General features: G+C 49.5%; 14 protein-coding genes across 14 annotated transcripts; 9 read left to right on the forward strand and 5 right to left on the reverse strand.

Moving 5' to 3' along the window:
- Nucleotides 1–169: 169 nt before the first annotated feature.
- Nucleotides 170–2,811, reverse strand: N7481_005536 (peptide alpha-N-acetyltransferase complex A subunit NAT1; the record flags this gene model as incomplete). Its single annotated transcript, XM_057264755.1, has 3 exons — nucleotides 170–624; nucleotides 686–2,665; nucleotides 2,730–2,811. The coding sequence occupies 3 exons, from the start codon at nucleotides 2,809–2,811 to the stop codon at nucleotides 170–172; spliced, it is 2,517 nt and encodes an 838-aa protein (XP_057122475.1).
- Nucleotides 2,812–3,380: 569 nt separating this feature from the next.
- On the reverse strand, nucleotides 3,381–4,024 carry N7481_005537 (MIX23 family protein; the record flags this gene model as incomplete). Its single annotated transcript, XM_057264756.1, has 2 exons — nucleotides 3,381–3,889; nucleotides 3,952–4,024. 2 exons carry the CDS (start codon nucleotides 4,022–4,024, stop codon nucleotides 3,381–3,383), a joined length of 582 nt encoding a protein of 193 aa, XP_057122476.1.
- A 446-nt stretch (nucleotides 4,025–4,470) lies between these two features.
- On the forward strand, nucleotides 4,471–5,646 carry N7481_005538 (putative formamidopyrimidine-DNA glycosylase; the record flags this gene model as incomplete). The annotated part of the gene is made up of 2 exons (XM_057264757.1): nucleotides 4,471–5,063; nucleotides 5,127–5,646. The coding sequence occupies 2 exons, from the start codon at nucleotides 4,471–4,473 to the stop codon at nucleotides 5,644–5,646; spliced, it is 1,113 nt and encodes a 370-aa protein (XP_057122477.1).
- Nucleotides 5,647–6,382: 736 nt separating this feature from the next.
- N7481_005539 (class I SAM-dependent methyltransferase) lies at nucleotides 6,383–7,976 on the forward strand (the record flags this gene model as incomplete). Its single annotated transcript, XM_057264758.1, has 11 exons — nucleotides 6,383–6,418; nucleotides 6,484–6,533; nucleotides 6,597–6,653; nucleotides 6,706–6,735; nucleotides 6,805–6,846; nucleotides 6,901–6,976; nucleotides 7,035–7,075; nucleotides 7,133–7,158; nucleotides 7,209–7,395; nucleotides 7,461–7,889; nucleotides 7,943–7,976. 11 exons carry the CDS (start codon nucleotides 6,383–6,385, stop codon nucleotides 7,974–7,976), a joined length of 1,008 nt encoding a protein of 335 aa, XP_057122478.1.
- A 798-nt stretch (nucleotides 7,977–8,774) lies between these two features.
- Nucleotides 8,775–9,598, forward strand: N7481_005540 (putative acetyl xylan esterase (Axe1); the record flags this gene model as incomplete). Its single annotated transcript, XM_057264759.1, has 3 exons — nucleotides 8,775–9,131; nucleotides 9,192–9,371; nucleotides 9,425–9,598. The coding sequence occupies 3 exons, from the start codon at nucleotides 8,775–8,777 to the stop codon at nucleotides 9,596–9,598; spliced, it is 711 nt and encodes a 236-aa protein (XP_057122479.1).
- A 494-nt stretch (nucleotides 9,599–10,092) lies between these two features.
- On the reverse strand, nucleotides 10,093–11,067 carry N7481_005541 (uncharacterized protein; the record flags this gene model as incomplete). Its single annotated transcript, XM_057264760.1, has 1 exon — nucleotides 10,093–11,067. One exon carries the CDS (start codon nucleotides 11,065–11,067, stop codon nucleotides 10,093–10,095), a length of 975 nt encoding a protein of 324 aa, XP_057122480.1.
- An 846-nt stretch (nucleotides 11,068–11,913) lies between these two features.
- nar1 (iron-sulfur cluster assembly protein NAR1) lies at nucleotides 11,914–13,790 on the forward strand (the record flags this gene model as incomplete). Its single annotated transcript, XM_057264761.1, has 2 exons — nucleotides 11,914–12,018; nucleotides 12,084–13,790. The coding sequence occupies 2 exons, from the start codon at nucleotides 11,914–11,916 to the stop codon at nucleotides 13,788–13,790; spliced, it is 1,812 nt and encodes a 603-aa protein (XP_057122481.1).
- Nucleotides 13,791–14,269: 479 nt separating this feature from the next.
- Nucleotides 14,270–14,580, forward strand: N7481_005543 (Rpo12/RPC10 RNA polymerase subunit family protein; the record flags this gene model as incomplete). The annotated part of the gene is made up of 2 exons (XM_057264762.1): nucleotides 14,270–14,478; nucleotides 14,556–14,580. 2 exons carry the CDS (start codon nucleotides 14,270–14,272, stop codon nucleotides 14,578–14,580), a joined length of 234 nt encoding a protein of 77 aa, XP_057122482.1.
- A 550-nt stretch (nucleotides 14,581–15,130) lies between these two features.
- N7481_005544 (anthranilate phosphoribosyltransferase) lies at nucleotides 15,131–16,494 on the reverse strand (the record flags this gene model as incomplete). Its single annotated transcript, XM_057264763.1, has 2 exons — nucleotides 15,131–16,096; nucleotides 16,156–16,494. The coding sequence occupies 2 exons, from the start codon at nucleotides 16,492–16,494 to the stop codon at nucleotides 15,131–15,133; spliced, it is 1,305 nt and encodes a 434-aa protein (XP_057122483.1).
- A 271-nt stretch (nucleotides 16,495–16,765) lies between these two features.
- On the forward strand, nucleotides 16,766–17,825 carry N7481_005545 (mitochondrial 54S ribosomal protein uL10m; the record flags this gene model as incomplete). Its single annotated transcript, XM_057264764.1, has 2 exons — nucleotides 16,766–17,209; nucleotides 17,286–17,825. The coding sequence occupies 2 exons, from the start codon at nucleotides 16,766–16,768 to the stop codon at nucleotides 17,823–17,825; spliced, it is 984 nt and encodes a 327-aa protein (XP_057122484.1).
- Nucleotides 17,826–18,090: 265 nt separating this feature from the next.
- On the reverse strand, nucleotides 18,091–19,515 carry N7481_005546 (phosphatidylinositol-specific phospholipase C; the record flags this gene model as incomplete). Its single annotated transcript, XM_057264765.1, has 1 exon — nucleotides 18,091–19,515. One exon carries the CDS (start codon nucleotides 19,513–19,515, stop codon nucleotides 18,091–18,093), a length of 1,425 nt encoding a protein of 474 aa, XP_057122485.1.
- An 829-nt stretch (nucleotides 19,516–20,344) lies between these two features.
- N7481_005547 (sugar phosphate isomerase/epimerase family protein) lies at nucleotides 20,345–21,172 on the forward strand (the record flags this gene model as incomplete). Its single annotated transcript, XM_057264766.1, has 1 exon — nucleotides 20,345–21,172. The coding sequence occupies one exon, from the start codon at nucleotides 20,345–20,347 to the stop codon at nucleotides 21,170–21,172; it is 828 nt and encodes a 275-aa protein (XP_057122486.1).
- A 594-nt stretch (nucleotides 21,173–21,766) lies between these two features.
- On the forward strand, nucleotides 21,767–22,932 carry N7481_005548 (Gfo/Idh/MocA family oxidoreductase; the record flags this gene model as incomplete). Its single annotated transcript, XM_057264767.1, has 2 exons — nucleotides 21,767–21,811; nucleotides 21,865–22,932. The coding sequence occupies 2 exons, from the start codon at nucleotides 21,767–21,769 to the stop codon at nucleotides 22,930–22,932; spliced, it is 1,113 nt and encodes a 370-aa protein (XP_057122487.1).
- A 994-nt stretch (nucleotides 22,933–23,926) lies between these two features.
- Nucleotides 23,927–26,352, forward strand: admB (uncharacterized protein; the record flags this gene model as incomplete). Its single annotated transcript, XM_057264768.1, has 2 exons — nucleotides 23,927–23,993; nucleotides 24,038–26,352. The coding sequence occupies 2 exons, from the start codon at nucleotides 23,927–23,929 to the stop codon at nucleotides 26,350–26,352; spliced, it is 2,382 nt and encodes a 793-aa protein (XP_057122488.1).
- Between the last annotated feature and the right edge of the window lie 462 nt (nucleotides 26,353–26,814).

Genomic DNA, 26,814 nt, shown 5'->3' on the forward strand with positions numbered 1-26,814 from the left:
TTTTCAACGAGATGTCCTCCATCATTCGATATCTAGCTGAGTATGTGTATACCTGCCACTGCTTCCATCCACGTAGCTACATTCGGGCCAACGTCGCTATAACAAGTGACCGATCAAAAAAGCGGCGTTGAAAGTCTGAGAACAAGAGATTTGCTAGCTCAAGGCGCCATCAGTTCAGCCGAAAGACTGACGATTCGGGCCACTTCTTGCTAGCCTTCTCAGCGTATGCAGTCGGGTCGCTGCCCCATTTGCTCAGCAGCTCAAGAGCAGGAACGGCCTCTTCAATGGTGACGGCAGGAGAATCCAGAGATGCCACTAGGTCCTTCTCACACTGAGCCTTCGAGTCAGGCTTCAGGAGCTGACGGCCTGACAAAACGGCCTGAATGTGCGCAACACTGTCCTTGTTGGCTGACAGGAAAGACTCGTTCCATTCCTCAAGGTTCTGGGACTTGGGAAGGAGCTTCTCAAACTCCGTTTCGATGACTTCCGCGGCTTGAGCGGGCAGGGCATCGGTAAGGCCGTCAATTGTCTTGCGGAATTGCAGGAGCTGGAGGTGAAGAGTAGGGTTTGAGGGATCGATGGCATGAGCGGCTGAGAGGCACTTCAGGGCGGGTAGGTATTTGTCTGTTGGCGCATCGAATTAGTAAGATGTGTTGAATTTGGGGAGGGCGGGTTTAAAACATACTTTTCCTGATGTAGACCTCGAAGCCTAGGCATTGAGCCTCAATATTCTGCGCACTGAGCTCGAGCAACGGCGTCAAGAACTTCATAGTATCCTTGAGCGCATCCTTCGTTTGCACCAGAGTGTTTCCAAGGGGGTCGGCGTCCTCCTTCTTGACCTCTCCGTCCACGCTTTGGCTCTTGGCATTGGCAGCGGCTGCCTTTCTGGCGTCGTGCTTGTGAGACTCGATTTTCTCGAGGCGTTGCTGTTCCTTCTTGGCCTTCTTGAGAGCCTTCTTGCGATCCTCCTCCGAAACCTCGGTACCGCTGGGACCATTTGCGATAGGTCCATGGGCAAGATCGGGCTGGTCATTGAGAAGCAAGTATGCCTTGGTGGCACCAAGAGCGATTCTGGTATAGAAGGGGTGCTCACGCAGGCGGTCTTCCCAGCGAACCATATCCACATAGGCTCGGACCATTCCCTTCCTAAGGGAGAAGCTGTGGAAGTCGAACTGGTCCTCTTGCCAAGTTTCAAAAATGTTAAAGACCGAGTGGAAACGCTTGAGCGCAAGGCCCAGCTTCTTCTGACGCAGGAACGCTTCGGCATCCTCTGTCAAGAACCAAACGCATTGCATTTCGTGAAGATCACCCAATGGTCCTCCCACGGTTTCGTTGCGGGTGAACTTGCTCATGAGATCCAGACCCTTCTCATTTTCATTGTTGCGAAGGCGGTACTTGGCGGCCTTTGTGTTGATATACCGATCCTTCTCATCAAGAAGTCGGGCCTTCTCCATTTCCTCTGCTGCCTTGACAGGGTTTCCATGGTGCTTCCAGACACGCGCCTTGGTCAACTGATACTCAACAGCCTTGGGTGACAGTTCGATGGCTTTGTCAACATTCTCCATGGCCTTTGTGAGGTTGCGGCTCAGGTCGTAGGTGTAATGTTGGGCCAAGAAATAGTAGGTGGATGTCAGGAACTCGTTGTTATCTTGTTTCCCTTCCGCGGAGCCGTTCGCCTGCGAACCAGCCTTGCCAGAGATATATCCCTCCACCAACGACTGCACTACGTCGCGCTTGGCAGGGTTGGAGTACAAGAACTTGATGTTCGCAAACAGCGAGGGAACACCTTTTTTCAGCATTCGCTGCAGATAGGTATCGACGGCCTGTTTGAAATCTTCCCCTTCTAAGAAGTCGAGGGGAATGCGACGGGCCGCATCACCGCGAGGGTTCTTCTCCACCCATTCATCATACAGAGCCTTCAGTGCCTTGTGATCAGTCTCCGGGATTCCCTTCGCTTGAATCAAGCCATTGTAGTAGACTGAGTTTTCGGGGTTTCGTTCCAACAGAGCAGTGTATGCCTCTTCGGCCTCTGATTTGCGGTCAAGTCGCAAGAGATAGTCTGCCTTCAACTCCATCACGGCAAGCACATCGGTACACCGGTAGCCGATTTTCTCCAGGTGCTCCAGGGCTCGTTCCAGGTTGCCTGTCTCCGCGATGATTGTGTTCTTGTACAGGCAAGCCTCAGAGTGCTCCATATCGGCAACGGGTGGGATGCCATCCTTCAGGGTGTCTTCGTAGGTGGTCAAAACCTTTTCGGCCTCCTCCAAGTCTCCAGACAGATGATGAGCGATAGCCAATGCGGTCCAGTTTTGTCGCAAACCCGGGCGCGCCTGAAGCATAGCACTGCGGCTCTGGATATATCCCTGGAAATCGCGCATCTGCATCTGAAGGAGTGCCAGATCCCGCTGGATGGGCTGGGATTCGGGATCCAGGCGCAAGGCAAAACGGTAGGCCTTGATCGCTTCATCGAAGTTCTTCTCTTGTCGGTATAGCAGGCCGTACACGTGCCAGCAAATGTGCGACTTCATGTCATTTCGCAGAGCCTCCTTGGCAAGCACAAAAGCCTCTTCTAACTGACCCAGATGACTCATGATAAGAGCCTTCATCGCCTGTGTATCGCCATGCTTGGGGTTCTTCCGAAGAACCTGGTCTGCCGTTTTAATGCCTATCGTGATGAAAACGGTGTTAGCTGACGCTGGACGATTGAGGGGGGCGGGGAGGGGCGGGACCTTTCTTGTATTGCTTCTGCTCAAAGTTGCGAACCACTTGACGGAACAAGGACTGGTCCTTGGAGTTCAATGGTTGCGGCATGGTGGGCGATGGGGCTGGAGTGAATTGACTTGTGCGAGTGAGGAATCGATGTGTGCGGGGAGCGGCGTCTCCGAGTCCGACTTTGGCAGAATCAACTGGGCCGATAAGATAGTACAAGAACGACAGGGAGGCTGAAGGGAAATTTCAATCTCGTCGATGGGTTCGCGTCTACATTTGACGTCTGCATTTAAATGCAGAGACCAGGAAATTTAAATGCATTCACCCAGAGTGGCACCCTTTCGTGTAACCGACCAGGGGTTGTTCTTGTAAAGCTTTTCATGGCAAGCTCTTACTAGTTACCGCCTAGCTGGCTTACTTGCTATATCATGCCCCTCTTCCTCCAACTGACAAATTTGAACTTGGCGTGTTTAGATGGAAACTTTCAGGTACACATGTTCAGGTTCGTAAAGACAACGCTATGTATGCTGTGATGTATTCAATACTTATCGTACATGGAAGTGAAGAGGCAGAGCAGCCGGGCCCAAAAGAAGCTTAACCAGAGCCGATAAAGCCGTATAATAAAAGCAGCCAATTCATGACGCCAATGATTGACTTTACCACCAACTGATTCATCGTTGGTTGCTGTGACGCCAATTGTTCAAAGCATCCTCCCATGACGTAGAGCCACCACATCTCTCGGTCACCATGCCCCAGGTTCTCGCGCGGATGATATCTTCCACGGTCCGTTGGTTTCGTACTAAGTTCGCGAGTGATTCTGTCCTAGCCTCCCGGGGAAAGAAACGTGCTGAATATGGGTCCAATCGTTCATTGACAACTCGCTCTCGATCCCTCGCAGATTCGGTCTCCCGTAGGATCAGGTCAGGATCATCGGGGTCCGGACTTGTCGCAACACCGGCGCAGTAGGCTAAAACATCGGAGCGAGTCTGCCATGATGGGAATAGCACATTGTCCTTGAAACCCTGGCAATTTTTTGGATCGATTGCTTTCCGGGCTTTGGAGTCGATTTGTCGCACAGCGGTAGAAGATGGATCGAAACCTTCACGGGCCGGGGTTATTAACGCATTGAGATTCTGCGTAATCGAATCGTCGATAGTCGACCGCGAAAGACTCAAAAAGTCTAGACGAAGGAAGACATGGGTCAGCCGGGTGGAATTCGTGGGACCTGCTCGGTCAACATACCTCTGAGGAGACTTTCATTGAAGCAAAACTGGGGAGTCAATGCTGGGGCCTCTGTTGACGATGCTTCAGTCATACTTTCACCGTCGCTGCCTCCGCTTCCTCGAGTCGTTTTTGTAGCCCAGAACAACGCCAGCTTGAGTGGAGACGGATGATGCACCCGGTACTTAAGGGTAGTTGTCGAAGGCTGGAAGAATCGGTATTGATCGAAACACGGAGTAATACGCCAGGAACAACAGTGTAATCTTCATATAAATGGGCCTCGGTCAAAGATCAGTTTACTGATTTATCGGCGAGGTTGGTAGCTCGCCGCAGCCTTCGTCATCGAATGGCGGGCCCCCATCTGGACTAGTGCATTGGCTGACTAATTGCACTTAAATGTAGATCGAGTCAGGTGATCTCGTGATCAGAAACGCGACACGTCGTTGCGAGACTACATCCCCTATTACGATTCATACATACGTTGCATCAACTTGTTTATATCATTGTATTTGTCTCTTGTTCAATAATACACGTGTATTGATGCCTGAGCTCGCAGAGGTTGCACGTATCGTGCATTTCATCCGGCAACATCTGGTTGGCAAGACCCTTTCCAAGGTCCAGGCTCAGCACGATGATATCGTCTATGGAAAGGTTGGGACCACTGCGGCCGAATTTCAAAAGGCATTGCAGGGTAAACAGGTCATAGGTGCCGGGCAGCAAGGGAAATACTTCTGGATCACAATGTCCTCTCCACCACATGCCGTGATGCATTTTGGCATGGCTGGCTGGCTGAAGATCAAGGGCGCTGATACCTATTATTACCGTTCGGACAAGCCTGCTGACCAGGAGTGGCCGCCCAAATATTGGAAATTTTTGTTGGAAACAAGCGACGAGCCGAAGGCCGAAGCGGCATTTGTCGATGCGCGCAGGCTAAGTCGAGTTCGTCTTGTCGATTGCCCAGCTGACGAAATCCGAAAATATACTCCACTTAAGGAAAATGGGCCGGAACCTGTTGCGGATAAAGACATCGTGACGGAAGTCTGGCTGGCAGAGAAGCTAAAGAGCAGGAAAGTGCCCATAAAGGCACTTTTGCTCGACCAAGCGAATATCAGCGGGATCGGAAATTGGATGGGGTAAGTCCTGCCAAGTATGCCCAACTAATATCTTTTTGCAACATCTGACATTATAATCTCTAGTGACGAGATTCTTTACCACGCCAAGATCCATCCGGAACAGTACAGTAATACACTGTCCACTGACCAGGTCAAGGAGCTCCACACCGCAATGCATTATGTTTGCTCTACTGCAATTGAAGTTCTTGCAGATTCTGAAAAGTTTCCTGAGCATTGGCTATTCAAGCATAGATGGGGCAAGGGCAAGAAGAATCAATCGTCGGCCCTTCCAAATGGCGACAAGATAACATTCATCACAGTCGGCGGCAGAACAAGCGCTGTTGTTCCAGCAGTCCAAAAGAAGACCGGTCTCGCCACGAATGGTACCGGCAATGAAGCTTCGAACAAAACTTCGAGCGCATCAAAACGGAAGAGGGCAACCAAACAGGAAGACGACTCTGAGGTTGAGGACAAGGCCAAGCCCGAAATTAAAAGCCGCGGGTCCAAGAGGCAGAGCATCTCCGCTATTAAGGAGGAGGATGGTGAAGAGAAATACGTCGTTAACCCTGTGGAGCGACGTCGCTCAACACGTTCCAGAAAATGAATGACTGTCTGATTTTAGTTCTGTCTTCAATCCTCTCCCAAATCTGTATCCAAGTTCTCTCGTCGATCTTCTCGATGTGTCCCCAGCAGGCACACGAGGGGCACACCAGATATTCATGTGACGAAGATAATGCATGACACATAAATTCTTTCATAAATCATTCAATGTAACAATCTAAACGACACGCCCCGTGCCCCACATGCAAGCGATCCTTCGTGTTGCAAGGCACAATTTAGAGGCTGGCATCACATTAATACCGAAATACACCTCGATGAGCTTTACGGACGTGACTCAAACAATGTCGAATGGATGATGCTACTCCCAAAGTTACTTCACTATGCAGATGAGATGCATTCGGAATTGACTGAAACGAGTCAATGGAGGTGGCATATCCATCATCTGTGGAGCTCTCCGGAGGAAAGGGAATCCGAAACTAACGGCGCGGTCCCTCGGCGCGGCCCCTCAACGCTTCCTTCGGTTGACAGAGGAAGAAACGATCAGCAGTAAATAGTGACACGATTGGTCTATTTGCCATGGATGGGACGTTTGATGTACGGAGTATGGGTACGAGTCGACCAATTCGACCAATAGACCACGAGGCCCCATATTGAATGCATAGAGTTGCAGCCCCATGGTTTAACAACAACAGGAAAAGTACCCGTTCCCCCTCCGTTTAAATTGCATTTTCTCAACCCTGTTCAGTGTACTTTGCCCAGGTAATTCCATCGCCTCCATCATGTCTGAAGCCGATGCCAATGAAAGGATCGCGGTGGTAAGTGACTGAGATATTGAAAGTCGCTTTTGCACTCATGGCACAACGTCTGATTTTCACGCAAGGACCCCGATGTCTATATAGCAAAACCGAGCACTGAAGAGGATAATCAATCGTATGCTCCAACCTGTACCTTTGCAAGTGCCCGACTTCCTAACGTTTTTTTTTTCCGCCGCAGTGAAACTACTTCAGTTTCTTCCTCAATCTATAGAGGTCTTATCGAAAATGGTCGGCGGTAAGCAAGCTATGCAGGCTTTCATCAGCCACGTTGTCTAACAATTTGTCAGATACCAAACCATGAGAGAAGATGAATACTGGTTAGAACACCTCACGGAGGGAAACAGAGGAATTGAAAAATAATGTTCTTGGCTCTAACCTTGCACTAGGAGCCCAGCCGATGATTTGCAATTTGAGAGCTTAGAAGCAGGGTATATCATTATAGCCCCCAAACCCCAAGAACAAAGCTGATAGAATATGAGCAGTCATGCTGTTGCCGTGGTTCTGGAATCCGATACGCCAAATCCGCTATTCCGGGCCCCTGTCGGAAGTTCGGCGAAGGTATATCAACAGAATCAATTCCTCCAAAAAACTATATCCTCAACACCCCAATCACTAGAATATTCTTGATATCGGAACTGGAAATGGCCTATGGGCTATGTATGTTGAGTTCTTCCCCTTTATATTGGTTCGCAAATTGATATTTTTTTATCTTAGCGACGTGGCAGACATGTTCCCTCAAGGTGACTCGGATATTCGCAAGCCCATTTTTCAGGCACTAATGCTTTCCTAGCTACCGTTCGTGGTGTAGATATTTTCCCACCCCCTGTGACATGGATGCCACCGAACTGCATCTTGGAGGTGGATGATGTCTTGCGCGAGTGGACCTGGCGTGAGCCGTTCGACTTTATCCACCTGCGTATCATGCTTGGGGCATTCACAGACAAAGAGTGGGACATTGTCTACCAAAAATGCTACGAGTACGTTACGCTTCTGCTTCCAGATCAAAATTTTCTTTGTCTTGAATTCTCATTTTGGTATTCAGAAATCTCAAGCCGGGTGGCTGGATCGAACAACTAGAGCTAGACGCGCATCTCGAAGCCGACGATAAAAGTGTCCCGGAAGATAGTATGGCTGCGAGTTGGGGAGATGCCACATTTGGCTGCGCAGAAAGGTCTGGTCGCCGAATCGACACTCTTAATACGATGAGCTCCTCAATCGAGCGTGCTGGGTTTGTTGATCTAAACGAGAAGAGCAACAAGTGGCCCATTGGCGCCTGGCCAAAAGATAGGCAGCTCAAGGAGGCAGGGCTAATGAACTATCATATGTGGTCCGCTGGTTTGGAAGGATGGGGGATGTGGCTTCTTACCAAATTTGGCGCACCAAATCCGTGGCCTCCAGAGCAGGTCCAGACCTACGTTGGAAAAATTCGATCTGAACTGAAGAATCCTAGGGTTCATGCCTACCAAAAAGCGTAAGTCGCCTTCCAGATCTGGCCATTGCTAAGCGTCAACTAATCATTTAAAGACGACGTGTTTGGGCCAGAAAGCCCCTCAATTAGCAGAAGTCTAAACTACGCCATTATAAATTTATTTCCCATCTTGTTTTATTTTGGCGAGGCTTAATCCTTCGTGAATACTTCATCCATATCCAAGCCTCCTTGATTTGCCGGTTAAGACTTCATTCTCCCAGCTGCCGCAATGACTCAATTTGGAATCATGACAGGAAAGCCAGCCTGATGAACATGTTTGCCGAGTTATTCCTGGTTTTTTGATGGAATTTGGTATGTGTAGAGGCGCATTGAAAGCTATTCCGTGACGAGTGATCTACCATTTAGTTACCATAAATGATGCGGGGGAGCACACCTCTTGAAACATGTTCCAAATCCAAAACTACTAATATACCCTTTTTATACTTTGGCGGGGCGCCAAGCTAGGCTTTTTAGAGTGACACGCCCATTGATTCAGCCTGAATCCTGGATGCATTTCTTCACGGCTAATCTTGAGATGCCACATTACAAGTCCAGAGAACATCCACGCTTGATCGACAAAATATCTATATTTGGTGAGATATTAGGCAAAATTGTTTCTTCGGTCGAAAGGAGCTTTTCAACACCTGCGAATGTATGGCGTCGAGGAAGCAAACGAGGTTCTCCAGGGCTCTGGACTCAATGATCGCCCAGGAGGAGTGGAGTTCGGACTATTTCTATAAATGGGCGCGGTCTCCGCTCACTTGAAGAGGACCTCATCCGAGCCTGGTTTCATACAAATAATCCCAAAACAACCAAATCCTGATCTTCTCACTCTTGCTAGCTGGCAAGTCCTTTCCACCTTTTTCCCACCTATTCTCTGTTGACACCATGTGGTCCAAGTTATTGGCAGTCTCTTTTCTCGTCGGCGGAACCTATGCTACTCCGCTCGACGCAGGTATCAAGAGGCGTGCAAACTGTCCTGGTGTCCATGTTTTTGGTGCACGTGAAACCACTGTCTCCCCAGGCTACGGGTCATCCAGCACTGTTGTCAACGAGGTGCTAAGCGCTTATTCTGGATCGACAGCTGAGGCTATCAGTTACCCTGCGTGCGGTGGCCAATCCTCATGTGGGAGCGTGAGCTATTCTAGCTCAGTTGCGCAAGGAATCCAGGCCGTTGCCTCTGCTGTCAATTCCTTCAATTTACAGTGCCCTGGTACCAATTTGGTCCTAGTCGGGTACTCGCAGGTTCGTCAAGCCTTGGTACTTCAAATTAATAGAGAGGAGAGCGAAATCTGACCAAGTCAGGGAGGCGAGATTATGGACGCTGCTTTGTGTGGTGGGGGTGTTCCCAATCAAGGAGTTACTGATACATCGGTCCGGCTTTCTTCATCTGCCGTGAACATGGTCAAGGCTGCTATTTTTATGGGAGATCCCCTTTTCAGGGCAGGTTTATCATATGATGTTGGAACCTGCAGTGCAGGAGGGGTATTTTTGACCTTGATCATTCTGTCTCGATTCTGGAGCTGACAATCAAATAGTTCGACGAACGTCCCGCGGGATTCACTTGCCCATCCGCCAGTAAGATCCAATCGTACTGTGATGCCTCGGACCCGTATTGCTGCAATGGCAGCAATGCAGCAACTCACCAGGGCTATGGTGCGGAATATGGCGCACGGGCTTTGACATTCATCAAGAGCAAAATTTATAGCTGAGTCTCATCATAGAGGCTAAGAGCACAGATGAGATTGAACACTGGCAGCTTTGATACTCATGGGACTTGATTTAAATTTCAAGTGTTCACAAGTGAAAAACATTATTGAAGTTTATTAGCCTTTCTCATGTGCTTCAATGAATGATAAGATATCCTCAAAATCCCAAAAATCCCAAATCTTCAAAATGGCAGCATAAGGCTGGTCCGGAGATTGATTGAGACCTAAGAAATTTGAAATCGTATTAATTGATACCTAGCATGATATTGGTCATTGGCCTCAAAGAACTTGAATCAGAGATATATATTCTTTGATATGTCTTCAAAGTAGAAACTATATAGAACAGTACAATGGCGAAAATGATTAAAAAGACATCATGATATCAAGTCATACCCTTGCGAACTGATTGGAATATTTTGTCACTTCCAAGGTTCCTCAAACACCCCAGGGTTTTAGAAGTACCTAGTAGTAGTACTGTCTTTACTATTAGCTACTACCTAATTGCTATCATCATCATCCTCCAACTCGGATTCGGAGTCCTCCTCCTCCTGCACGGGCTCACCTTGCTCCTGCTCCGAGTCTGACTCATCTGCCCCCTCCACTTCGTCAAGTTTTCTCTTATGGCCTGTCTCAAGTACCTCCTCCAGATCATCATCACTACCATTATCACTATCACTACCACTGCGGCTATTCACTGAGCTTTCACTCTCCTCTTCAGTATCATGATATTGCCATAGGGATTGACCAGAAAGGACACCATAGAAATCCTTAAAGACTTTATGAGGGGGCTTTGGGTCCCAAACAGCAAACATGATTGTCTCGAACCATCCTCCAAATTCTTCCTCCGATAGCACGTCAAGCCAGAGCTCGGCTACGCGTTTCGAAGGATGACCGAACACTCCACAGCCAATGGCACCGAGAACTAGTCTGCGATGGTAGGAGTTGGCAGCTACACGGAGGATCAAACGCATCTTATTTTTCATCAACTCGCGGGACGATGCATTTGCGTAGTCATCTCTGGCCCGGTTCAGAGTAGGACCATGCTCTGCAGCCATGGAAATGACGCTGACTTCAGGCAGAATATTAACACGGTCGGTCCACATGATCTTATGGTTCTTTGAGGCGTTCTCTCGAAACACGAAGACACTTGGGGAGTATATACACTCATCATCATCCATGGGGTATAAGTGAGGATGGAGCGTCTCGATAAGGGTACTTCGGCGACAAAGATCTTCTTCCTGGGCCTTAGATCCGGTGTAGAACCCTCCTCCAATATGAGTCTTGTTCGCAAAGTTTAAAACACAGACGGGAGTTCGATCTTGGCTACCCAAGTATTGATTCATGTTTCCAAGTGCAAGAGCGGCATCGAATGTATCTTCTAGTACCACTCTAACATCTGTTGTTTGGTCTGGAAAATAAGGGCTTTCCCTGTCTAGTCGAGGACAGCTCTCTTCAGATTGCTCGTAGAGCATACTAGCCCGAGGGGCTTCACCAAGTGCTTCTAGAGATTTCACGATATATGGAATGACTTCAAGTGTGTCTTTGGCGACATTGACTAGGTCCTTCCTCGAGTGGTCTTTTGGGGGGGTTCCCAAAGACTGGATCGTTTCCCGATCTCGTCCTTTTCGGCGGCGGGGGTGGCATCGTTAAAGAAAATGGTCTTGATTATTTCGACCTGGTGCTGGAGGTATATGGTTGAGAAATGAAATAAAAATAAAGATAAAAATTGGTCGTCCACTAGCATGTAGCCGCTGCTCAGTATGAAACAATTTCCCCTCAAGCATCAATCCCAAAGGAGACCAGATCTCATCTTTAAAGGAAATCTTGCTTGGACTACGAAGTGCAAATGGGATGTTTGGTGGTTTCTTTGAGTTCTGATTTCATTAAGAGACAGAAGGTCATGAATGTCCAATTATGCCGGATGTAACGAACGAGTCAATTACCAGAACCTTCAATCCTTTGATAGTTGATGTCAAAGACCCTATCGTAGGCGGATTTAAAGGGTGAAAGAAGGAATAGATCGCGAGCAGCCAATGAGAGGGCAGCATCTGCACGTCCCCCGCACGGCAGGCGGTCAGTGCTTATCGGTGCGCCGATGTCGCCATCAGATTGGATGACAAAACGGCCAACCTTGTTGGTTCGAGGGCTTTCGCTGGATTCTTGCACTTTTTTGTAACTTTGCATTATCTTCCTTCCTTCCTTTTACTTTTAAACCATACCACCAAGCAAACAGTCTTTTGAAGAACTGGCTTGCAATACTTTATTGCCTATTCTCTGATTGTGTGGTCTCGTTTCGCCCGCAGCGGTACCCCGCCACCATGAGCGCGATCCTGTCGGCGGACGATCTGAACGATTTCATTTCGCCCGGGGTCGCGTGTATAAAGCCAGTGGAATCCCTTCCACAAAAAAGCACAAAGGAGGAGGTTTGTTGAACTGTCATCCGACCACACATCTCTTTTATTGGTACTGACTGCCATTCTTTTCAAAGAATCCTTACGAAGTTACCACTGAAGACAAAATCGAGCCCGAGAACCTTCCACCCGCCCAAATTTCTTTGACCGACTGCCTTGCTTGCTCGGGATGTGTGACATCCGCAGAAGCAGTTTTGATCTCATTGCAGTCCCATACTGAGGTCCTCAATACCCTCGACGCCCACCCCGAGATCCCCCTGCGACAGACAAACGATGCGACGGTGTCTAGCAATGCCGAGGCACCCAACCAGGGAAGGGTCTTCGTTGCTAGTGTGAGCCCACAGGTACGAGCCAGCTTGGCGGCTACCTATGGTATCTCCGAGAGGGAGGCCGGGTATATGATCGACCAGTTCCTACGCGGGCCGCAGGGACTGCGCAGTGGCGGGAAGCAAGGCAGTGGATTTTCGTGGGTTGTCGACACAAATACCATGCGTGAGGCAGTCTTGGTGCTCACTGCTGACGAGGTGTCGGAATCGATCAATGCGCCAGAGTCTACCCTAGCCGGTGGTCAAGAGTTCCCTCTTCCCAAGCGGCCAATTTTATCTTCTGCATGCCCAGGATGGATTTGCTATGCTGAAAAGACGCACCCATTTGTGCTGCCTCATTTGTCTAGACTGAAGTCTCCACAAGCTTTATCGGGGACTTTTCTCAAAACAGTTTTGAGCAAATCTCTCGGCATTCCAGCATCTCAAATCTGGCACCTGGCAGTGATGCCATGCTTCGATAAAAAGTTGGAAGCTAGTCGAGAGGAGCTCACCGATATATCATGGCAATCAGGCAAAGATGCACTTGGAACTTCTCAACCTGTTCGTGATGTTGATTGTGTTATCACCACCAGAGAAATCCTTTCATTGGCTTCCTCTCGGGGCCTCTCTCTGCCGAGCATGCCTCTTCAGCCGATTTCAGGGCTCTTCAATATACCATTCCCGGAGAGGACTCTTGAGTCTTTTATTTCTTCTAAATATTCAGCAACTGAACAGTCGCTGGAAACGTCTACTTCCGGGGGTTACCTCCACCACGTTCTGAGGACATTCCAGGCCCGGAACCCAGGCAGCGAGCTCGTCACAAATCGTGGACGCAATGCTGATGTTGTTGAGTACGTGCTGAATTCTCAAGGCGGGCAACCTATCATGAAGGCAGCCCGCTACTATGGCTTCCGAAACATTCAGAACCTGGTCCGAAAATTGAAACCCGCGCGAGTATCCAGACTCCCTGGGGCAAAGCCTCTGCCTGCAAGCCGGCGTCAGCCAGTGTCTCGCAATGCTGCTGCTGGAAACTCCGGCTCAGATTATTCATATGTGGAAGTGATGGCCTGCCCCGGCGGTTGTACCAATGGCGGAGGGCAAATTCGAGTGGAAGATGCTCGTGAGATCATGCATCCGCTAGAAAGCACAGGAAAATTGGAGGGTACTGAAGGAGCTATGAAACCGACGCCTCACGAACAGCGTGCCTGGCTCGCTCGTGTGGACGAAGCATATTTTTCGATGGAATCCGATTCCGAGATCGAACCGGAAATTGTCAAGAACCCCCTTTCAACTGCAGATAAGGAACGTAAAATCCATGAAGGATTAGAAAATTGGTCGCGGTTCATGGGAATCCCTTTGTCGAAACTTGTTTATACCACTTATCGCAAGGTGGAAAGCGATGTTGGAAAAGAACAAAATGCATCCAATGACACCAGTCGAGTGGTCGAACTTGCTGGGAAGATTGGCGGTGGGTGGTAAAGCATATTGCTATTCCTCCCATCCTATGATACACATTCTATTTATTGCATGGCGCTGGGATGGCTATTTATTGCATTTATGGGGAGATACCATTCTTCGGGGCATATTAGATACATAGCTGTTGGCTGTGGTAAATGATCGTTTGATGAATACAAAATTTAAGTAAAAATTTCAATATCGAAACCCCGGAGCTACTCGAAATGTATATCAAGAGCAAGTAGGCCAGATTAACCTTGATTCAAAGTTGGTTAAGGCAATAGAAGCTGTGAAGCTCGTAAACCCCATATCTGAAGATTGAGTCCCAAAAAGGGAAGTGAGTGGGGCCTTGATGAGGTAAGCAGAAATCCCGCCGCGAAAAAAGAATCTCGCGAGACATTTGACATCTCCGCATCCACGCTTCCCTCTCCCAACCCCGTTATCCTCGACACACGATTATCAAACCTTTGCGCAGCTTCCGTTGAAACCGAACCATCTCCAAAATGTCCCGCGAAGCATACCAGGTCCCCTCGATGGGCGGCGGTCAGAACGGCTTCGGCGCCGACAACGGATTCAGCGCCATGGCTGTCGATAGCCCCTCTGTCGTCTACCTTTGCGGCGAGTGCTCCGCGCGCGTTCCTCTGAAGCGCGGCGACCAGATTCGCTGCAAGGACTGTGGTCACCGTGTACTATACAAGGAGCGGACCAAGCGGTAAGATCCTCTTTCAGCTGTGGTCGAGCTATTCAACGACACGGAGCGCATTCACTGACTCACCTTGCTTTATCTAGTATGGTCCAGTTCCAGGCCCGGTAAATCGAATCCGAATCCGATGAATAATAATCATCCCGGTCTGATGGCCTTGGGATAAATGGTGGAGTTGATGGGGGATGCGACTCGCGACCTGGCGAACTGTCACTTATCTTTTTGTTTCTTCTATTTCTGTTCTCGCTTGCGACGAATGATGCATCAAATGGCGTTTTTGGGGTTCTTATACAGAACTAAATATGAATCACATGAGACTACGATTCCGTGGGAACGTCCTCTTCAAACAAGCATTTACAAAGAGTATCACTAAGTGTTATCTTGCTTCAACCATCATCGTAGGATGGGGGAGCTGTTGAGTTTGAGCATTACTTGCAATCAACTCGAATTCTGGAGGTACTTTATTGTTTCAAGTTGCGAGCAGAATGGCCAGTATACGTCTGGAATATCTGAGTCGAAAATAAAAGTGGACCCGAGCTCACGCTCAAATATTGAAATAAGAACAAGAAAGAAATAGAAAGTCAACCCGTTAATTGATAAGAAGAGAAGACCGAAGGTTGGATATGTCCGAAAATATGCAACTTGTTGTGCACAGCACGTTTTAAAGTTGGTTGGTGACCTCGATGAACTGCTCAAAGCATTTCAGGGCCTGGCCACTCTCAATCGCCCAGCGCGCACGGCGCAGACCCTCCTTCCAGCGACCACCTCCAGGGCCACGCTCAGTGATGACCTTTCCATCATCACCGTGTCCCAGGTTGCTCGTCTCAGCCTCGCAAATACCGGAGGTGACAAGAAGGGCAGCAACGTTCATAAGGACGAACTCCAAGATGGGATCCTCTCGTGGCAACTCATTGCGGAGAATGCTCATTAGCTTGGCAGCATTGTCCTTGGGCATCTTTCGCCCATAGACCTCGGTCAAAGGATGAGTCGGCATTCCGAAATCCGAGGGATGGAGCGAGAAAGGTTCAATCTTTACCAACGTGCGCGGGTTTTCTTCGTCTTCACTTGAGTCGTCATCCTGGTTACTGGATGACTCCTTGTAGGCCGGGTTGGGGTACTCCGACAATCTCCAGCAGTTCGTTTGGCCGGCACAACTGATCTCATCCATATCCTCCGCACCACACACAACCAGCGCCTTCTTGGCTCCAGCATGCTTGAGAGCTTCGGCGAACACAGGGCCGAGGCTCTGGTAAGCAACACCAACGACACGAGCCTCAATGGCCCACTCAATAGGATTGGCGAGAGGGCCCATAAGGTTGAAGATTGTTCGAAGACCGAGGCTGCGGCGAACAGGGTTCGCGTACATCATGCCAGGGTGAAAGTTCGGGGCAAACAAGAATGAATAGTTTGTTTTCTCATAGACCTTGGCCACGTTGTCCGCATTAATTGCAGAGATGTTTGGAGGAATCGGCTGAACAGCATTGAGGACATCGGCGGATCCAGAGAAGGATGTCTGCGCGCGGTTACCGTGTTTAGCGGTCATGAGAAATGGCGAGGCGATGATCGAGGAGGTAGTTGATACGTTGAAGGTGGAATGAGAGTCACCTCCAGTTCCAACGATGTCACACTAAGCAAGAAAATTATGTCAACCAAATTAAGCTGCAATGTTTGAATGGTATTTCTTACCAAGCCACCCTTGTAGTTACCCTCGCGGATCCCCCGGGCTTTGACAACCTTCTTGAGCGCTGCTTTGTCGATTTGGCAAGCAGCTTCTCTCATGCGGTGGGAGCATTTCGCAATGACGGCAGCATCCTTATCCTTACCAGTCGAGTGCAATAGAGTTAGAAGAGCTGCAGTTTGAATATCCGAGAGTCGGTCTTCAAAAATCAGAGCAAAAGCTGAAGCAATGTCCTCTGCGCTGACGCGGATTTCAGCTGTAGAGGGGTATGCTAAGCGTTGGAGTAGAGGGGAGATTGAAATAACCTCGGGCTTTTCGGCCCTCTGCGCCGATTGATTGGAGGTCATATTTCCCAGTTCGAGAATCCAATTGACAATCTATTGCGTAGAAGAGTTTCAATGGGTCTCTTAAAAAGCAGCGCAAATGGATGATGCCAACCCCACTGAATGACTCAAGCCCCTCATGCCGCGGACGCGGCTGCCGGCAGAACCCGCCCTCAACACCGCCTGCTATATTTGGATCTCAAAAAATGTCGCGCCGTCGGAGTTTCATCTCGGTCCACCCCAAGTTCATCTCCAATTGCTTCCAACGTGATCTTCGCATACATTTCAAGTCGCAATGCCTCCCCGGCTACGTGTTACCACATTTCGGCAACCGGCCCTTCAATGCCATAATGTACTCCGCATCGCTGCCAGGAGTGCCAGCACCGCTGCGGCTCCGGCAACCACACCAGCTGCTCCCATCGAACAAATGACAAAGTCGAAAGCCCCAATTGCTCGTACTCCCCTTACCCAGCCTCCCTCGCACCGCAACCCCGAGTATCGCCGATCGCAGCTCCTCCGCGCCTACACCTCCCTCCTCCGCACATCTCCCCTTCTGGTCATGTTCCAGCACAACAACCTGAAGTCTATGGAATGGGCTGCCATTCGCCGAGAACTTACCAAGGCCCTCCAGAAGGTCGATGAGAAGATTGCTTCTGAGGGTAGAACCTCTCCAGCCCTGGCTCCTCATATTAAGGTGCAGACCGTTCAAACCAGCATCTTCGAGGTTGCCCTGCGCATCGTGGAATACTTCCGTCCCAATGATGCCGCCCAGGCTTCCGGCAAACCCCCCTAGCGCCGTCGACCCTATTACGCAGACCTCCGCCGAAATCCCCGCGATCTCCGGCTCCAAGGATGATCCTTCCCTGACTCATGACTTGTCTCGTGCTGCTTACCTTGCTGTGAAGCACATGAAAGGTCGACACGAGCTTGCCGAAATTTTGGTCGGACCCATCGCCGTTCTTTCCATTCCGAGCGTTTCTCCCGAACACATGAAGGCTGCCTTGTCGATTCTGACGCCAAAGGAGGCTGGCTTCCCTGCGCCTACCCGCAAAGGTAACCCTGACTACCACGACCCTATTGTTCAGAACGGTCTACGAAAGATCAACCTTCTGGCTGCCCGTGTCGATGGCCAGGTCTTTGATATCGATCAGACTAAGTGGGTTGGTAGCATTGAGGGTGGTATGGATGGCCTACGCTCCCAGCTTGTTATATCTTTGCAGAGCATGGGCTCCAGCCTTACCAGCACTCTGGAAGGTGCTGGAAAGAGCCTTTACTTCACCATGGAGAGCCGGAGAAGCGTCCTGGAGGAAGAGCAGAACCCTAAGAGCGAGGGTGAGAAGGACGAGTCGTCCTAATATGGCTCCGTCCATATGCATTGATTTTTGTATAATAGGTCACACTGTTGGTTTTGCATCCTAGAGGGCTCGAGCCTTGTTTTATTTTTATTATATCTTTTGCCTAGGATAGGTGTATATTGCGTGAGAATCAAAATATTGAAATTCTTCTCAACTCGAAATGGGATTACGTATCTCATTGACTCATGAGGCGGTATAGAACGGTGATGGAAAAGCAAATGTCCCCGCAGACAACCTTGGAACCTTTCTCGAACGCATTCTATGTTCACTCATGTCGGAGTCGCAACTTAGCGTTCATGCCGACAATGCAACGCGCAAGATCCCAGTTACCATCCAAGCCAACCCAGTCAGTGACCAAAATGCCAGTACCGCAGTCACCATCGCCTTGCTGCTGCTGGCGACAGATATAATCCACCGCAGCAGGGTTCACCTTGGCAGCAATCCTCTCAGGCCATGTATCAGTCTTCCAGAAGTTGCTTGCGCTTAGGAAGTTGATGAAGAAGGGGTACTTCTTCGTTTCCTGCACATTCTGCTGGATTCCGAAAGGATAGCGGCAGTGACCAGCTCGGTCGATCTGCTCGGTAACAAACTTGATCTTCTTTTCGATGTTGAGGGACTCCTGCACTTCATAGAAGTCCTGGATACAAAGCTGGCCACTGGGGCAGCTTGCGTGTGGGGTGTTATCCGCCCACGCAGCAGCATCAATACCCCATCCAGTACCACCATGCTCCTTCTGCAGGTCCTCGGGCAAGTTGAACCGACGAAGGAGAACGACCTTGCCACGAGCCTCGCCGAGGGTTGGAATCTTGGGTCGAACCCACCAGTGGCTGTCGGCATGGGCATAGTGCTTTTGAAGAATATGCGCAAGCTGTTCATCCTTGGCATTGCCTGTACCCTCACGCTTGAGGGAGATAATGAGGGTTTCAGAGGGATTTTGCTCAAGGAATTCGTTGACCTCGCGCATCAGGTCACTGAAGTACTTGTTGCCTGTCAGTGCGATGGGGAACACGCTGTGCACCAGGATCAGCTCATCCCTCTCCGGTCGATCGGGGTACTGTGGTTGCACGCGAATGTCAAAGAAACGCACGCCATTCTTCAGTTGCTCGCGCGGGCTAACAGCCTGGCACCGTACCGAGGGCGGGGCGAGATGACAGGTGGGGGAGTTGTGCGTGCCTGGGATGGAAAGTGCGGAGAGGAGGGTATCATCGCGAAGCTCACCCATCCAGGCATCCAGGTTGGCTGACGAGAAAATTGTCAGGTATGATTCGGGCGTTATGTAGACGCCTGTAAACTTGTGCTTGGGGTTCTCAGTCAGTGCCTTCATTGTGGCGGACTCGGTGGTAGGGACAGGCGTCTGGATCTGGTGACGTTCGCCATCGACTTCAAAGACCAGACGCATGCGCTCCTTGTCCGAATGAACGAAAGCCTTTCGTTCGGTCTTCTTAGTCGTGAAAGGCTCAATGCGCAAATCAATGCCCTTCACCTCATCGAATGGACGGGTATCATCGTTGATGGACTTGACCGGCTCAGCGGTGCGAGTTTGGTTGGTCAGAACGCGAGTGAAGTTCCTGGCCAGAGAGGTGATATCGTCGACGCCCTTGTTTTGTTCTGGGGCCGCGAAGCGCTCGATGCGCTTCAGGACGATCGGCGTACTGGTGTTGTTGCGAATGGTAAGGTGCTCGGCTACCATGGTGGATTGTGGGGGAGGGGACCAAGGGTCTCCAATGCTAGAGGCAGATCAACAATGGGGTGAGATTGGAAGTTGGAGAACGGAGAAAAAGATGAGATCAGGAGAGACACTTTTCTTCCGTTTTCAGGGATGCGCCAGGCGAAAAGCAGAGTTGCGCCCCCGCTGCCCCTCGATCTGCGGCGATCGATGGTGCGGAGCGCATCTCTTCTTGGCGGCAGCCTCGCTCCAGTCGTGACACCGCGATTTCAGGCATCAGGCATGGCATGGTCTCTTTGCATTGGCAATGGCATTACCCACTCCGTACGATATACTGAAGTTATTTATCCTTCGTCTCTGAGCTCCAAATCATTTGCCCAAATGATGCTACCAGGATCAACTGAAAAGTGACACCTCCATGTTGACCACCCCCACCGGCGATGTATTAGCTCCAACAGCTTCAGCCAGAGTCGAATAGTCTGTCTTTCGGACGTATTTCCCCCAAGTTTCACACAATATTGCCTCGGTGGTTGCCACTGTGGCTAGGGCTCTCATAGAGTCAAAACTCTTCCAAGGTTATAGTTTGGCAACTGAGCAATATCATTGGACCAACATACTTCGATGTACCTATCAAAGTAGAGTATTGTTGTTGAACCACGGCACAAAACAACAGGAAGCCCATTTCATTGGGAAAAGTGAAGAAAAGAAGAAAGGAAACAGACTTTGAAGTTTTGAGGTTCAGGTTTCTTAGATCTTCGGAGATGATTTTCCGACCCCGCAGATACTTATACAGCGCAGAGAACTTCATTAGCCAATTGGTCTTTTATCCATTCTATTTTTACACAAAATCATGATGTTTCCCCACAAACTGGCCATCAGTACCATTTCGCTGGGTCAGCACCCTTCCCATGCCCTCGATCGCAAAATCAAAGCAGCGGCTCTAGCTGGGTATTCTGGAATCGAATTAGTCTTCTCAGACCTCGAAGGGTACTCTCGAACCAACGGACTATCAATATTCAATGCGGCCAAAAAGATCAAACAATTATGCGATAGCCTCAATATCGAAATCATCTCGCTAGCACCCTTTGAAAACTACGAAGGTAACAGATCCCCGCTGAGTCAACGGTTGCAAACCGCCACTCTCTGGATCCAAATAGCCAGAATAATTGGGGCGCCTTATCTTCAGGTACCATCTCAATTCAAACCCGATGCTCTTGGGGACGAATCTCTTATTGTTTCGGAATTGCAACAACTGGCCGATCTTGGAACTGCCGAGAGCCCGGTTGTTTCTATCGCATACGAAGCATTATCATGGGGAACATACTATTCAACATGGGAATCAACAGTGCCTCTGGCTGAAAACGTTAATCGATCCAATTTCGGACTGTGTTTGGATACCTTTCATATCATCACGAAGTTGTGGGCCGATCCATTTGTTTCGTCGGGCAAGTTTCCGGACGCAGAGAAGGCTCTGCAAGATACGCTAGATCGTTTCGTTAAAAGTTGTCCCATGGACAAAGTCTTTTATGTCCAGCTATCTGACGGGGAAAAATTCGATCCGCCATTCTCCAAGGGACACCCGTGGTATACAGAGGGCGAGGCACACCAATTTACATGGTCAAAATATGCACGACCATTCCCTGGTGAAGCCGATTTGGGGGGGATACATGCCAGTCAATGAAATTGTGCGTGCCTGGATTGTCGAAAAGGGATATAAGGGCTGGGTGTCTATGGAAACATTTGACCGCCGTATGCGCGATGAGAATAGCAGGCCGGAAGACGCTGCTATCCGCGGGGTAGATTCATGGGAAAGAATACAGAAGGATCTTAAAGGTCCTGACGCAATGTTGTGATACTGCATAAACATTGAAAATGAAACATGGCTGTGTACTATTACTTTCGCACCATGCCCGCTGTTGAATAATTACGGCCACCGAGACCATATATATTCTCTTCGATTACCGTATCGGACAACAGTCATATATTTTGAAGACACTTTCAAAATACTCTTCAAGATATTGTATCTCACTAAAATGCTATATTTATAAGAGAGCCCGGGCTCTATAATAGAATTCTAGTATTATGGTCTATAGATATACTAGAATAGCGCAAAGTGACCGCCAAGCGAGTTGCCCCGCGATGACGCACCTTCGACACCTCAAACATTAAGATCAAAGTCTAACGGTCTGCTCAACATCCAGGTCCGTTAAACGGTTTGCTTTATCAATTCCAACCCTGTCATCTTCTGAATTAGACATTCTTGAAATCGAATAAAATGTCTTCGTCTCGTCGATTGGGGGTCGGGATTATCGGGGCTGGCGTGCGTCTAGACTTTCTTTCAAGCCAATACATTCGAGCTAACGAACAGTCCAGGAGGTCTTTCAAGTTTGCCATGGGCCTTGCCTACTACTTCTCTCTCACCTGTTCAAAATCGAATCAATCTGTGACTTGTCACCCACAACAGTCGATCACTGCGCCACCAAATTCTTTGTCCCCCACAAGACCACCACGCCGCGGGACCTGATTGAACATCCCAAGGTATCTGTGGTCTTTATTTTGACTTCGGACGATAGTCACGTCCCACTAGCCATCGCTAGCCTCCAAGCGGGCAAAAATGTCTTCATCGAAAAGCCTGTTTCTCTTTCCTTGCCTTCGGTCCAGTCCATCATTGACGCCGAAAAGAAAGCTGCGGGTAACGCTCGTGTTTTTGTGGGCTATATGCGTCGGTATGCCCCGGGGTACCTGAATGCATTCAAGCGTGAAATTGCGACTATTCCAAAAATCCTGTATGCTCGAGTACGGGACTTCAGTGGCCCCAATGCGCAATTTGTGGACCAGAGTGGTACATTCCAAGTCAAAAATGCCGACTACCCTGTCAGTTCCACAGAGGAGCGCAACAAGCGCCTGGATGCGCTTTTCAAAGAGGCGTTCCCCAACCAGGAAATCACAGATGAGAAGAAGAAATACTGCCGATTTCTGGGTAGCTTGGGATCCCACGACATCTCTCTTATGCGCGAGACTCTCGGGTTCCCAGAATCTGTGGACGGAGTCTCCGCCAACGACCCTTTCTATAGTGCCATCATGACCTTCCGCAACCAAGATGGGTCAACCTATTCCACGACCTACGAGAGTGGCATTGACCGAGTCCCCATATTCGATGCCCATATTACTGTGTACGGCGACACCAAGCGGGTTACAATCAAATATGATAGCCCATATGTCAAGGGCTTGCCCATTTACGTCGAAGTGGAGGAGGTCAACGAGCAGGGTGAAATTCAACGACGCAATGTGCTCTCCTCTTATGAGGATGCCTACACGGCCGAGTTACAGGTCATGTACGATGCTTTTGCCAACGGCAAAGATATCAAGACGACTGCGGAGGATGCTAAGAAGGATCTTCAGATCTATGATATGATGTACAAGAAATGGGGTTGCAATTAAGGGGAATTTGAAAATACACAAATGAGCATTTGGGATCGGGTACTAACTTCAGCTGAGAATATACTCATGAAAATAGTAGCATTTTAAATTTATGATCTTCTACTGCGCGGGTCTAGATCAAGCGGAATCTCGAATGGATTGGAATCTGATTAGTGATGGTATACATCACATATGAAAGTATTTTTAGCGCGACGATTCCAGCAAGCCCAGCAGGCAGTCGCATTCCTGGGATGGATAAGGAGTAAATAATGATAGTACATAGGGTAGTCTAAATGTATAGGGGGGATAATCAATCGGGCCTTCCGGAAGACTCGGCCTTGGCAGATGATAGTGGAAGCGGGGATTTTGGCAAGAGGTGACACTGAGTGGGTCGGTGGAGCAGCAGAATGGACCAGCTCAGCCCCCAGCGATTATGAATGCGCCACCACAGAGAAGATGGGGAGGTGGTTATGGGCAGGGCATGGGCGGCAAGCGAGTGGGAGATGGGAGATGGGAGGTGATAGATGAGGGAATGCTCTGTATATGTGAATCCAGAGCACGGGGCACAGAGTACAGAGTACAGAGTGCATCTACCAATGCCAACGGGGAAATTAATGCAAGTGATCGATCTCTGAAACGGAGAGAACCAAGAATAGTTCCAACTCACGTAAGGCTTGCCAAGGCCCAAGGCTGGCGGATTCCTCGCTTGGCGGCCTTTCGGTCTTTCTGTCTCTCTCTTTCTCTCGGTCTACCTCACGTCTATTTCAGCACCACTCGTTATTAACATCTCACTCATTGACTCCTTCATTACCACCTTCGTTGAATACTCCTTCCAATTCTTTCCCGAACAAAATACTTGCGTGCATAATTCCAGCCCCTCTTTGGGTGTGGCTGTGCCGATCCCGACATCTCCGAGACCCTGAATCTGTTTCCCCATGGTTGCCTGGTCCCTTGAAGTTTATCGAGACTAAGTCCACCCATCCCCTCTGGTTGAATATTTTCAACCACCTGGGCCATGAAGTTTTCCAGGGCTTTTCTGCCCGTGATCGGTGCATTATTCGCTCTGATCGCGCCTATTCAAGGTATGCCTCGTCTTGTTTCCGTACCACCGAACGTCTGCTCATAGCCTACCTAGCGAGATCTCGCGCTTCACAAGCGATTCGTCAACTTACACCGATCGATAATGCCGTGATTCACACACCCTCCCACCAAATAGAGCACACCTCCCACTTCGATCTCACTTTCGAGCTACATCGCGATGGCAAGCGGATAAAGTTGGAGCTCGAGCCTAACCTCGACATTCTCGCCGATGATGCGAATGTGCGATACATGGACAATGACGGCAACTGGAAGGATGAGCCCTTTGAAAGGAGTGCCCATAAGGTCTTTCGTGGTCGGGCCCTTGTGGGATCGGGCAAGGGAAGATGGACTCCTACCGGCTGGGCAAGAGTCAACATCCGAAGGGATGGCCCTGAACCGCTGTTTGAGGGTGTATTCAGTGTTGATGAGAACAAACATCACGTCGAACTGCACTCGACCTACTCCGCCAAGCAGCGAGCGATTGACGCCGACGTGGAGGACCGCGCGTACGACTACATGTTGGTATACCGAGACACCGATATGATCCGCGGCCACGTCGAGCTCAAGCGATCCCTCGATGATCCCACCGGCTGCCAAGCGGATAAACTCGACTATAATTCCGAATTGACAAGCTCTCTTTTTCCGGTCGGCATCGACATGCCCGATGGCCAATGGGGATTTAGCCCACTGAATTCTATGTTTGGCATGAGCAAACGTAATGATGTTGGAGGAGTGTCCGGTAGCTCCGGTGGCGTGAATCTCAAATCAACAATCGGAGATACATCAGGATGCCCCAAGACAAAGAAAGTCGCGTTGATTGGCGTGGCTACCGATTGTCAAATGACCAATCAGTTTAAGTCCAACTCCACCCCCAAGGATGCTGCCAAGGAGTGGGTTATCAACCTGGTGAATACCGCGTCTAGCCTCTATGAAGACTCTTTCAACGTGTCTATCGGTCTGCGGAACCTAACCATCAGCGACGCTTCGTGCCCCACCACGGCCAACGATGCGACACCTTGGAATATGGGTTGTGATAGCGGGAACATCACTTGGCGCCTGAACGAGTTCTCCAAATGGCGTTCTGATCATGAGGACGATAATGCATACTGGACCTTGATGACCGGCTGCCCAACAGGACAGGAGGTCGGCGTCTCATGGATGAGTCGACTATGTTCATCAAGCCTCAGCAGTAGTGGAGGCAGCTCAGTCACTGGTGCCAACGTTGTAGTTGGCAATTCAGGGTCTACTTGGCAAATCTTCGCACACGAATCTGGACACACTTTTGGTGCCGTGCATGACTGTGACTCGCAAACATGCAAGGATGATCTTAACGAGTCATCCCAGTGTTGTCCGCTCTCGTCGTCAACCTGCGATGCCGATGCCAATTACATAATGAACCCTTATGCCGATGACAAAATGACCAAGTTCTCTCCGTGCACGATCGGCAACATCTGTGCAGCCATCGGCCGCAACAGCATCAAGTCAACTTGTCTCTCAGATAACAAGGGTGTTGTGACCATCAGCGGCAGCCAATGCGGCAATGGTATCGTGGAGTCCGGGGAAGATTGCGATTGTGGAGGAGAATCCGGCTGCGGTGACAATAATTGCTGCGATGCCAAAACATGCAAATTCAAAGACAACGCCGTCTGTGATGACTCCAACGACAACTGTTGCAATAAATGCCAGTTTTCCTCTGCCAACACTGTTTGCCGGGCCAGTACCAGTGAATGTGACAAGGAGGAGAAGTGTGACGGGAAATCTAGCTCTTGCCCGGAAGATGCATATGAAAAGGATGGAAGTTCCTGCGGTGACGGCCTCAAATGTGCTAGTGGCCAGTGTACGAGCCGAAACCGTCAATGTCGCTCTGTGATGGGTACATTGCTGAACAGCAACGACACCTGGGCTTGCGACAACACTGACCAGCCCTCGTGCTCTCTCGTCTGTGGCGCGCCGAAATCTTTCACCCAATATCCCTATGGCACCTGTATTGAGATGAATCAAAACTATCTCGATGGGACGCCTTGTGAATCTGGTGGCACTTGCGACTCCGGCCAATGCAAGGGCTCATCAGCTGCGGGTTGGATCAAGGATCACAAGAACCTTGTCATTGGCATCTGTGTTGGCGTCGGCAGCCTCATCCTCCTTGCCATATTCTTCTGCTTGATCAACAGGTGTCGCATGGCCAAGGCCAAGAGCCGTCTAGCGAAGAGGCCCCCGCCAGGGGCACCCCCTATGGGTCGCTATGCAGGCCCTCCGCCTCCTCGTGGCCCTCCGCAGGGCCAGTGGTATGGAAACTCTAATTATGGATATCAAAATGTCCCACCACCCGGGCCACCTGGGCCTCCACCCCGCTACGCTTGATGATTGCCTTACTTTCTCCACCTTAACGATAAACCTTCCTTTTCTTGCATTATTTGGATAATATGGATTCTATTGGAAGTGCCTTGAAAAATGCCTGGCACTGTCTTTGGCGTTAACGATAACTGGTCGATGGGGTTGGAGATTTCTTCATCTCCTTCCTTTTTGCATTATTAGGCTTCTCTTCTTGTGGATGTGTCTAATGTTCGTTCTTGAAACAATTTATTATTCTAGAGAGAAAGGATTCTCAACTACAAATTCATCAGACTAGACGTATCTTTGTTTGACGTTCCTCCATCGGGAATTAGGTTCATCTTCAATATCAAAGTTGTAGGTAGGCTCAGCGCAGTAAGAGAAAGAATTCACACTAAACAATAAGAAAACGAAGGACCCAACACCAGTGAAAGCACAAAAATAGAATCCCATGTAAGCCCATCAATCAATCTGACCAGCCTGACAAAAACA

This window comes from Penicillium waksmanii (genome assembly GCF_028829765.1).
Source record: "Penicillium waksmanii strain IBT 27052 chromosome Unknown utg000005l:1.0-5232799.0:1.0-5237142.0, whole genome shotgun sequence".
NCBI classification, from domain to species: Eukaryota; Fungi; Ascomycota; class Eurotiomycetes; order Eurotiales; family Aspergillaceae; genus Penicillium; species Penicillium waksmanii.